This window comes from Coregonus lavaretus (assembly GCF_964263955.1).
Source record: "Coregonus lavaretus genome assembly, chromosome: 13".
NCBI lineage: Eukaryota > Metazoa > Chordata > Actinopteri > Salmoniformes > Salmonidae > Coregonus > Coregonus lavaretus.
Genome location: NC_140000.1, coordinates 26,220,055 through 26,232,193, shown reverse-complemented (window position 1 = coordinate 26,232,193; position 12,139 = coordinate 26,220,055). Strand labels below are relative to the sequence as shown.

Genomic DNA, 12,139 nt, shown 5'->3' with positions numbered 1-12,139 from the left:
CAATGCCGGTCAGTCAGTTACACATCTGTTTTCTTTAACACTTTTTAAACAACCCATTACAATTGATATTTTAAGTTTCATAAATTGGGGATTATTACAGTTCATATAACCACTCTGTTCTGCTTTTAAATATGGGCCTATTTTAGTGTCTTTAAGGGTTACCTATGGTTGTGCCTCTGGTACACACAAACATGGGCATCTGACAATCACTTTAAAATACAATTCTATCCTCTGCTCTTTGAAAATAGCTTCCTAAATTCATAAACGAACATGGCAACATATTTGGAGTATAGTACTTCAGGGAGTACTGCTGTTATAGAAGTGTTGTATGTCTATGTGGTTTCACATTGTTGAGGTGTGGAAGGTGGCAACATTGTGACCACTCTAGGGCATGAGAAGCATAAGGTTAGGCATCAAGGTCACTTTAGTGTCATTTCCAAGAGCAACGGATCAGTCATCAGTGGAAGACCGACAGGGCTACTGAGGTATGTCACCAAATGCAGCCTAATATATTTTGTTAGAAACATTTAGTGAGCAGTCACACTGCATTTACATTTCTCAGAAATGTCAATGAGTGTATTTACATTTTAGTCATTTAGCAGACGCTCTTATCCAGAGCAACTTACAGTTAGTGAGTGCATAATCGAAAAAAAAATCTCATACTGGCCCCCCATGGGAATTGAACCCACAACCATGGCGTTGCAAGCGCCATGCTCTACCAACTGAGCTACACGGGGCTACACTAGTGTATTGGAGTGTTACTAATGAATGATTGCATCCAGACAAAGGCATGCTGTATTTTGTTTTCTTGTTCTGCCACAGATTCTTCATATTGTAGAAATCGACAGTAACTGAATGCGTAGTCTCAAGTTACATTTTGATCACAGTTTATCTGCACTTGAGTGACATTTTGTCCTCCAGATTCAATAGGAATTCCACAGTCTATTTCTAATGATGTCATCCATTTATGCAGGTGCATCAGTCATGATAACTCTCAGAAAACATGTGTCCCTCTGCTATACTCTACAAGGTAAGTCTACTTTATACCTCATTGATGACTGTCTGTGCCTGCTCATAATGAGCATTTATCATGCCTCGAGTTGAGAGCTAAATGTTTACAAAAATGATGATGTCCTTAGCCTTGAATGGGTGTACACTCTGGTAGATAAGACATTGTATTGTCTTCTGTTTCCAAGAGAAATGTACATTGAATCTTTATATTCTCAATATTATCACGCAATTGCTGATACATTTGAGCCCACAAATTAAATGTTTTCTGGAAGTTGTTTTATTATTCTACCATATACGACAGCATTCAGCTATCAAACAATACTCATGAAATGTCTGGCACTCTTATTTATTTTCACCTTCTCGCTTTCTGAATGCTGTCGTATTCAGTGGTGTGGTGCGTGTTGGTAGTGGCTGAGGAGTGGACCGTCACCATTCCTAATCAGATATCCGGCCTGACTGGGTCTTGTATCCTCATACCCTGTTCCTTCACACACCCCAGCTCTTACAGCCCCAGTATTGTCACCTGGTACCAGTATTCCAAGATGCCTGCTAAATATCCAGTCGTCTTCAGCCGCACCAAACCAGTGGATATCATAGAGCACTACAGTGATAGAACATAACTGGTGGGCAGGGCCTCTGATGGAGACTGCAGCCTGCTGATCCATGGAACGATGTTAGAACATAACGGAGATGACATTTACCCCTGGGTTGATGAGGTCAGCAAGTATGTCTTCGCCTTCTTTCAGTGGAGGGTGACACTGGAGGTTACAGGTAATGAATTATGCAAAACCTGACAAAGGGCTCTTGAAAATGGATTGAGAATTTTAAATGAACCAAACATGAAAAAACACGAATCCAAAAGAAAATGTGTCATAATGTAGTTATTTTGGTCACATGATGTAGATGTTAGCAGACTATTGCGAGGAATGACCGATAACACAATGAGTGAACCCATTGTTAGTGTCTTAGACTTAGCGTCTCTTGCTATTTCCAGATACAGCACCAAGGCCACAGCTGCCAGTCAGTGAGGAGCAGAGGGAGGGGGGCAACATCACTGTTTCCTGTGCTGTCCTCCACACCTGCCCCTCCTCCCCTCCCTCCCTCTCTTTCAGGGACCAGAGGGGGGTGGTCCAGGGGTACCACACCGAGGAGATACAGGGACGATGGCGCGTCCTCTCCACTATCTCGTTTGTGGCCCGAGCAGAAGATCATGAGAATGCGGTGGCGTGTAACGTGACACATCCAGGAGGCCAGACAGCTACAGGGGAGGTGGTGCTCGACGTGAGCTGTAAGTCTCAGCTAGAGTCACTCTACTCTCCTCTTACTGTTCAATTTGTTTCTATTCACTGTATCTTATCATTCAAATTGTAGCATTACATCAACTTTTCCTTTTAGGTTGGGAACATTCTGTGATACAACTTGGGACATAGGAACATCAAATTAGAAAATTAGGAGCAATTCCCCGACAATAAGGAATGATGAACTCCATTTAAAGGCTCACTGTGATATTTCCAGCATCTCTCCTTTGCCCCTCTTCTCTCTCAGATGCCCCCAGGTCTGTGAGTGTCTCAGGGGGCAGCACTGTGGTCCAGGTTGGCACTAACCTGTCCCTGTCCTGTGTGAGTGATGCCAACCCCCCTGCCAGCTCCTACCTGTGGTACTTGCTGAGAGATGGCCTGGTCATGCCACTGAACCACAGCACAGAGACCATTGCGGTCACAGACTTGGACCCAGACGAGAATATGTTCCACTGCACAGCTATCAACTCTCTGGGGAGGTCCAAGCCCTCCTCTAGTTTTGTGGTCACTGCAGAATGTGAGTTTTAGGTCTCACATTCTGAGGTTTACTGAATGGATATGTGGATTTAGTGACTTGAAATCAAATCTATTCCAATGGAAAAATGGATTAAAAAGAGTATGTGTTTGTCCAGAGATATTCCACCACTTAGAACAATGCAAAGTGCAGACCATGGAGGAGAGCGCATTGACTACTACTGCCAAAATATGGACTGTGAGATTTTGTTGAATGTGAAGTAGGCCTAATTGTGAACTGTTATTGATAGCTAATGGAACTACCAGTAAACATATTTTCATTCTCCAGACAAGCCATCTATATTGGCTAACTCCAGCTGCTCCTACAATGCTGGCCAAGTCTTCTGCAGGTGTCAGGCCCGGGCTCGACCAAAGGCCACAGTGCTGTGGATGGTGGATGGAGAACCCCTGTTCCCTGCCGCTGACCCAATCACCTCCCCCCAGAACCAGAACCACACCGTGATTGGATATCTTGGCTGCAGAGGGCACCTATGAAAATGTGTCTGTCACCTGTCTGGTCAACAACACACATGGCCATGATGAGCTTCTCCTGAGGGTATTTGTGAAAGGTATTATGAAAATGTCCAAGGTGGTATAAGAGGGTTTCCTTTTGTAATGATCATTATTAGTATGAATTATGTTCAGTGAAAGAAATGAGAGATTGTACACTCTGTTGTGACGTTTATGCTTTCCACCACGCCTTTTCTATTCAACATCAATGTACTCGAAGATTATGTCACAGCGCTATTGGTTATTTTACCATACCAGTATTTTCCTCCATTTTTGGTCTTCACCAGCACCACCCACCAACGTGTCAATCAGCCAGCTCCCAGCCCGGCCTCTGGAGGGAGAAACGGTCACTCTGTCCTGTCTGGGTCACGGTCACCTCCCAGTCAGCTCCTACAAGTGGTACCGTGTGTTCGGGGTGCAGGCAGTCCTGCTCAAAGAGGATTCTGGGAGTTTGAGTCTCTCTGTGACCAGAGACGTGGGGCAGTTCCGCTGTTCTGCTCTGAACGAGATGGGAGAGTGCAGTTCAGACACCATGGCTGTGAACGTTGACTGTGTGTATTATTATGTCATAAACATTTTGTAACCATTTTATAAACCATGTTAAATATGGAAGTTTGCCATAGTCGTTTTGTCATTTTCTCTCTTTCCATTTATCTTACACTTTTTTAGATGCACCAGCTATACTTCCCATCTCCTTCTGTTCTGTGAATGATGGGGAGGTGAGGTGTGAGTGTGTGGTGGACTCTCACCCTGTGGCGAAGATCATTTGGACACCATGGAGCATCCAGGACAATCAGACTCACAACATCACTGACCTGCTCAACTGGAGGATCCTGAGGTCCATTCTCATTGGTCCCAAGGGTGATGACATGGGTGATGTCCTCTGTAATTCAACCAATGAGCATGGGAGTGCCTTCCTCAAACTCCCATTCATTGTTAAGTTTGGCCTCATCTGAGTGAAGCCATAGGGTAATTGGCAAATGTTAAACAAATCAATATCTAAAGGACTGTATTTGTAGTGAAATGTGTCATCTTTATTAAGCAGAAGTTATACCACATTTACTACAATGTAGTGAAGAAAGTAAGATAAATTGAAAGAGTGAAAATGAAGCAGGAGTTGAAAGATTATTATGACTATTATCGTATCGTATTGCTTCTGTAGCATCTGGCTTGCCCTAATGTATCCTAATGTAAATCCAGCTGATATTTCATGTGAATGTAGAACATTGGAAAGCTCCATGTAGTAAGACTGATGATCACTTTGTGGATTTTTCAATAGCAGGTGAAACGTCTGCCCAGCGGTCCCTGTTCTACGGAGGAGTTGGGGGCGCCCTATTGCTGGTACTCTCCTTTGCCACCTTTTTATTTAGGAGATTCTACTCCACCAAGAGGTGAGAGTGACAATGACTGTTGAGTTACGCTTCGGGCTTCATAACCAATATTGAACACTACACTGAGTATACCATACATTAGGAACACCTTCCTAATATCCCATTTTGCCCTCAGAACAGCTTTAATTCGTTGGGGCATGGACTCTACAAGGTGTCATATGCGTTCCACAAGGATGCTGGCCCATGTTGACCCCAATGCTTCCCACAGTTGTGTCAAGACGGCTGGATGTCCTTTGGCTGGTGGACCATTCTTGATATACATGGGAAATTGTTGAGTGTGAAAAACCCAGCAGCGTTGCAGTTCTTGACACAAACCAATGCGCCTGGCACCTACTACCATATCCCATTCAAAGGCACTTAAATCTTTTGTCTTGCCCATTCTCCCTCTGAATGGCACACCTACATAATCCATGTCTCAATTGTCTCAAAACTTTAAAACCCTTATTTAACCTGTCTCCTCCTCTTCATCTACACTGATTGAATTGGATTTAACAAGTGACATCAATAAGGGATCCTAGATTACACCTGGATTCATCTGGTCAGTCCATATCATGGAAAGAGCAGGTGTTCTTAATGTTTTGGCCACTCAATTGCATAGTCTTCTGTAACACTTCACTTGAAACCTGTATGTATAATGCATTCTGATAAACACCATGTTTAGTCTAAATTTAGATACATAACCTATTATACACCTTTTTATAAGACATAACATTATAAAGCATTGTTTTTTTAGGGTATTTTGAAGTTTTATCACAGTTGCATATCAGAATATGAGATGGTAGGGTTTATTAGGGATACAGGCGAGATAGTGATTGGCGGAACGAGGGATCAAACCGTGGCCTCCAGGGGATGTATGGTCCAAGGATAGCAGCACTACTACTAGACCGGCTCTGGCAAAGCTGGTCTTTTCAATCAGCTTATATACTACATTTTAGTCATTTCGCAGACGCTCTTATCCAGAGGGATTTACAGTAGTGAGTGGATACATTTTCGTACTGGTCTCCCGTGGGAATCGAACCCACAACCCTGGCGTTGCAAGCGCCATGCTCTACCAACTGAGCCTGCCAGGACACTAAAAGGGACTTATCATCAATTTCACACTATTATGCCAACCTCATAGTGTGGAAATATATACTAAACACAGGAAAATAAAGTTTTTGGCTGCGCTACCCCTTTAAACAATAATGTCAGCGATGTAATCTAATGACTGTGGTCTTACCTACACAGAAGAGAATGCCACGCTGCATTGGAGGAGGTTGATCTGAAGGGGGCACTGCAGGTGATACACCATGAGCCTACTGACTGCCCAGGTAATACACGCACTCTGATGGTGTCAGAAGAGGACTTCCACTATAATGTGTATGACACTGGGCACAGTGTCCAAGTTTAAAATGGCCGTCTCCTCCTTTGTATAAAGCTGGGAGGTAAATATTGGGAGAAAATAAAAACACACTAGCAACACAGGCCAATAGATATGGAAAGATGTTTATTAGAACCAGAGATCAGTGAGAACTGGACTCGAGAACATCTTTGAATGATCATCATATAATCATTTCCTGTGTTTGTTCAGGCAGCCCAGAGGCCCGTGTTCACTGGATTTGAGGTCTATGAGGCCTGGAGCTAAATAACTGGGAGACAGACACACAATCAGTTCTGTTTCACCCTCTGTGTTGGTACAGATCACTGGTGTATTTATTTACCATACCATTTTTCTCCTTGAATTCTGGGCATGAATGTTAATACTTAATTAAGCTCCTTAATGACTGGTCAAACCAATTTGTCTGACTGCAAGTTATCTAATATACATGCATTGAAATTCTGTGTAAATAATAATATTGTAATTACTTGGCAACAGATCATTTTGAATAAATTAAATGTGATTATCAGTGCCTGCGATGTCATGATGATACTGCACATGTATGTTGACATTTTGTGTGTCTGTGTGTGTGCATGTATTTATGAGTGTGTGTCAATGCGTACGTAAGAGAGCGAGATGGAGAGATGGAGTTAATTTAAGCCATGCGTGTGGTCATGTGTGGGCTCTCTCTAAGCGTGTATCTGTTCTCATCACCATACCCAGCCCACAGATGACAGTGTGCTCCTCCTACTGAAAGAAAGTGTGAGCTTCAGCATGTTGCATTGACCACCCCCAGTATACTGCAAGCCTCTGCACATCCATAGTTCCAGAACACCAGATACAACAACAGAAAGGGGACCACGGCACACCGGTGGCGGCCTCATTCCCCCAACCCCCCCCATCCCCCACTGTCCCATACTATCAACCCAACCCCCCCCCTCCAACAGTCCCCATGGTCGCTCAATGGGAAAGAGCCACGTGCCTCTGCGCCCACCAGCTCAAGTGCATTTGTTCTCGCTGCTGATTGTTGTAAAGGATTTTGCCTCCATAGACAGAAAAGCGAAGGGGATAACTTTTTGGAATTCGGCCTAGGGGGTCCTCTTTGACGTTTTGCTCACTCCAGGCTTGCACTCTCTCTCTCTCTCTCTCTCTCTCTCACTCTTTCCCTGCGGAAGGTTGACACTTAAGAGGGTTTATTTATCCTGAAGAACTCAGGTAAGATGCATCCTGGTACTTTAGCCCCGGTGCTGTTCTGTTGTGTTGCCAGATTGGGCCGTTTGGACTGATTAGACTAATAAGCAAGGGTATACAGTAAATCTGTGTGGAATAAAGCATTGTAGCCATGTGGGGCACAGGTGGGCAAAGAGATACACTTCTGTCCACTGAGAAAAATAGCAGAGCTACTGAATGTAAGCATATTTTTCTAAGACTAATAAAGACTTGTCCTGAAGTGCAATGAAATGGTTAACAGCTAATTAAATTGAAATCATTCAGTACTAATCAGAATAAGATAATGCTTAAAGCTAAATAAGTAAATTACTTTTCTTTAATCATTGCCATTTAATTTTATTTCAAAGTATGCATTAAAATAAATGCAGTCATAACCATTCAGCATTCTACAGAAATTGACTTCAATGCTTGACCTCAAGTAACTTCTATGCAAGCATGTTGAATGTAGTACAATACATGGAATGGATGGCCAAGATGGATGCAAAAGTTATGAGGCATCCTTTAGTTTCTGAAGTACATAGGGCCTTGGTGATTGGTCTGACTGTATTGCAAATAGTATTTACTTCGCATTGAACCCACTGAACTGAATGTTTATTTTCTAGTGCCGCCTGGAGGCAAGATCAATGAGTAAGACAGTTAGCTCTTCATTTCCTCAACCATAAAGGAATCTCTATGGAAGTTTTATGATCTGGAAACATGGAGGTGTTCCAGAGGTGTTATCAGCTTTTATATCCATAATTTGTTGTTGGTTAGTTCTACATGAGCATTTTTTGGAGCCGGTAAATGCTTACACCACTGCCCATCCTCCACTCTCACTTTCAAATGTGACACTTAGATATTTCAGTATAACCATGGTTGTGGAGTGTTTGTGTATTTTTGTGTTTGAGGTTAGTGAGCTGACATCTCTACAATACATGCGGTGTAGTAGATAGCGTAAGTGGATTGCACAGTGTTGACCGTGATACAGAAATGGAACATGTACAGTTCAAAATAGGATCCATACTGTCTCTGTGCAACTACAGAGACACTTTGCCATCCTGTGTTATTGAATATGACACATGTTCACGTGTGTCTCTGCAAATAAGGAAGTGATACTGTGTTGTTTCATCTAGTTGCACTGTTGCTGAGTGAAGCATTGCATGCATTGTCTGGTTCTATGCACCATTGATGCTTCTGTCTAGGTCTCTGTATGTTGTGTTTAGTTTGTAGGCATAGTGTGTGCCATTGTGGACTGCAGGCCTGGGGTCAATTCTATTTCAATTCAGTCAATCCAGGAAGTGAAAACAATCACTTCCTGGACTTTAAACAGCTATTTGTAATTCTGGACATGCAATTCACTTCCTGAATTCACTGAATTAATATGGAATTGACCCCAACCCTGGCTGCCTGCAACTTTTTGAGTGCATCCGCAAAGCCTTGCATCGTCCAATGGCTGACTGTATTGCCTGTGCCCCATGGTTAACTGTGTTGCATGTGCCCCATGGTGTTTACTGTGTTGCCTGTGCCCGATGGCTGACTGTGTTACCTGTGCCCCATGGCTGACTGTGTTGCCTGTGCCCCATGGTTGACTGTGTTGCCTGTGCTAGATGGTTGCCTATATTGACTGTGCCATTGACCCCGTCCCTCTGCCTTTATGTGCGCTGCAGTGCGTAGAGCCTCGCCGCCGCCGTAGTTTCACTCAGGATGCACAGCTTCATGGGAGGGGGTCTGTTCTGCGCCATAGTGGGGAACATCCTGCTGGTGGTCTCGACTGCGACTGACTACTGGATGCAGTACCGCCTGTCGGGCAGCTTCGCCCACCAGGGCCTGTGGAGGTACTGCATGTCGGGCAAGTGCTATATGCAGACGGACAGCATCGGTGAGTGGGGCGCACTGGGGACCCATAGGACCACTGGGACTGCCTGTATGGCATCCATATTAGGAAGTCCCTCAGTTGTCAGACGAAACTCCCTTAGTTGAAGGACTTCCTAATATGAATGCTGTACGCCTGTCTTAGCCATGTCCAGGACTACCGAGGAGGTCTGTAATGAAGGAGATGACTGAATGACTGAAATAGTAACAAGTGTCATTAGACTCAGACTCAATAGAATCAATATGTTTTTTAGACTCAATATGTTTTTACAGTTAACTTGGAGGCAAATCATGCACCCGTTGGCTCTAATTGGCTGGCACTAGTTTAGGTGAAAAGGAACATTTGGAGCATTAGACTGAATGAATGGGTCAAGACACGGTTTTCACAGGCGTGTGGGCTTGTGACTTTCTCTAATCTTTGAAATTGTATCTGTCCTCTCTTTTTCTTGTTTTATTCCTCTCTCTCTCTCTCTCTGTCCTTAGCCTACTGGAATGCTACCCGTGCCTTCATGATCCTGTCGGCCATGTCGTGCTTCGCGGGCATCATCGCAGGCATTCTCTCCTTCGCCCATTTCTCCGCCTTCGAGAGGTTCAACCGCTCCTTCGCTGCAGGGATCATGTTCTTTGTCTCCAGTGAGTCCCACTGGACATTGCGAAGCTAACAGAGTTAGACACAATACACAAATCAGGGGCGCAATTTTGGTTTTAAAAGATGGGGGGGATATATATATATTTTTTTATCCAGTCAGATAAACACTCCAAACAGCCTACCCGACCACTCGGAGACGTCTGCATGGTCCTAAAGCACACCGTTGCCTCATTTTGTATCACATTCCAATTATAAAACTGGGAGGGACAAAAATGCAATTTCAGAATGTGGGGGAGACATGTCCCCAGTGAAAGTTGCACCCCTGACAGAAATACTCTCAGCCTTAATACACAAATGTAAATGTATCCAGGATAAATCATTGTGTCGATGTTTACTGACCCGACCGCTATTTTACCTACAGTTCTATCTACTGTAAATTGGGAGTCCTCATTTGAATATCTCCTCTCTTACTCTCCGCCAGCTCTCTTTGTTCTGCTTGCAATGGCTATCTACACTGGGGTGACGGTGAACTTCCTGGGGAAGCGCTTCGGTGACTGGCGCTTCTCCTGGTCCTACATACTGGGCTGGGTGGCACTGCTAATGACCTTCTTTGCAGGTAAGAATGATACAGACATAAATATGGATAGAGGGCACACTTGCCAGAAAGTCTGTTTTAGCATGGGCAGCACCCTTGAAAGCTTACACCATTTTAAAGGTGTCAACTGGGTGGGACTTCCTGTAGGTTAAGGAAGGATCATAGAATTCCATCCAGGTCAGCGGGAGGGATCTGCCAAAGAATTATACTCCTGAGAAAACATTCCAACACTGCATGTGGCAGTAAATCACCAACTTTGGCTGTATGCCTGTTTTGACAAAACACAATCTTGCACAGTAGGTGGCGGTATGCACCTTTTCCGCTTGTTTACAGACCGCCAATAAATGCATAGAAGAAGATAATATTTAACTAGAAAAATGGAGGAGCTGCCCATGCTGTCATGGAAGTGATCAATGGCAAATAAAGGAGTGTGCCCTCTTTTCTTTTCTTTATCTATGGATAAACAGAACTAGAATCAGATGGCACTTGTTCTTCTCATCTCCTAAGTAATTATTTGAAATCCAAAATGCTAGTTGAATCGAGTCAAACCAAACACTGCAGAATATCATCAATTGTTGTAGTTTTATTGATGAAACATACAGACAATGCTGGTATTTACTGATAACAGATTATACACTATTCTTTATATATCTCTATGGGAACTACCTCAAGTAGCACAGATGCTGGACAGTTGTTGATTTAAATATTTTTATTTTGCAGGTATATTTTACATGTGTGCCTACAGAATGCATGAATGCAGGAGAGTGACAGGCCCACGCTAAAAGAGAGAGGAAAGCCAGTGAAAAGATGGCAAAACAGGGACATTTCAGCCCCTGCAATTCCAACACGATGAAATAATCAAGCTTACCAATAGAAATATCACTGAAATATAGAAAATGTACTAGAAAATTGAGAACCAAAGATTAATAAAAATGTTTGATTCTGCCTGAGCAGTTTACGTGTCATTTTAATAAAGCTGTAACTCTCTTAAACAGTAAAACATTTACACTCTTTCTTACATTCAACCTTGAAACTCTTGAGTACAGGAAGGTCTTTGCAACACAAATGTTAGCAGATTCATGCCAATACCAATGGAGGTAGAAAAGATTTAGCATTATGTGTCAATTCAAATGGGTAATACAGAACATACTCTAACCAAACAAATGAATCATTTAAAAGGAATAACAACCAAGCTTTCACAGAGTGTGCAATTCAAAAGGGTAACAGAAGCTACTGTGATGAAACAAATGAATCATGTATGAAGTGCTCACTGTTGTAAATGGAATATAAACATTTTAACATTTAAAGATGAATGACTTTGGCTAAAAAGGTATAGTTCACAGAAATGTGTAAAACACAAACCACATATTATCTTGAAATATACTGTGTGTAGCTGGGTCGTTCCATGAATAGAGTGTATTTTGTAATTTCAATAAAACACTCAATTTAACATTAGGATCACATACATCTATGCTCTAACTAAACTAAGCATTTTTTTATATATATTTTTTACAAATTCTAATAGCAGTGTGTTTTCATTAAAATCCCCATCTTGGCATGTCCCATGTCATGTTTGTTCACCTTCTACGAAGATTTGAATCTACTTAATTACAAGATTTTCACCATCATTGTAAAGTCCTAGTTATTTTGTTGCTTTGGGAAAGTAATGTCTGAAGATTTTTACTTAATTAATGTAATTGAATGAGACATTTACATTTGTCCCTCAGGTTTATGTTCAACCCTGTAACATGAACTGAACTCTCGTTTTAATATGGTAAAACTGTTCCTTTTTAA

The 12,139-nt window shown here is 42.6% G+C and overlaps 1 protein-coding gene and 1 pseudogene across 2 annotated transcripts; both read left to right on the top strand.

The window, feature by feature from the left end:
* The first annotated feature begins 951 nt into the window (after positions 1-951).
* LOC311140293 (myelin-associated glycoprotein-like) lies at positions 952-6,113 on the top strand (annotated as a pseudogene). Its single transcript has 9 exons — positions 952-1,030; positions 1,399-1,782; positions 2,006-2,299; positions 2,557-2,826; positions 3,112-3,391; positions 3,620-3,883; positions 4,002-4,277; positions 4,612-4,723; positions 5,951-6,113. The product of its transcript is annotated as a myelin-associated glycoprotein-like (transcript).
* Positions 6,114-8,987: 2,874 nt separating this feature from the next.
* LOC311140299 (lens fiber membrane intrinsic protein-like) lies at positions 8,988-11,127 on the top strand (the record flags this gene model as incomplete). The annotated part of the gene is made up of 4 exons (XM_084175288.1): positions 8,988-9,168; positions 9,645-9,794; positions 10,232-10,366; positions 11,066-11,127. Exons 1-4 carry the CDS (start codon positions 8,994-8,996, stop codon positions 11,125-11,127), a joined length of 522 nt encoding a protein of 173 aa, XP_084031414.1. The 5' UTR covers positions 8,988-8,993.
* Between the last annotated feature and the right edge of the window lie 1,012 nt (positions 11,128-12,139).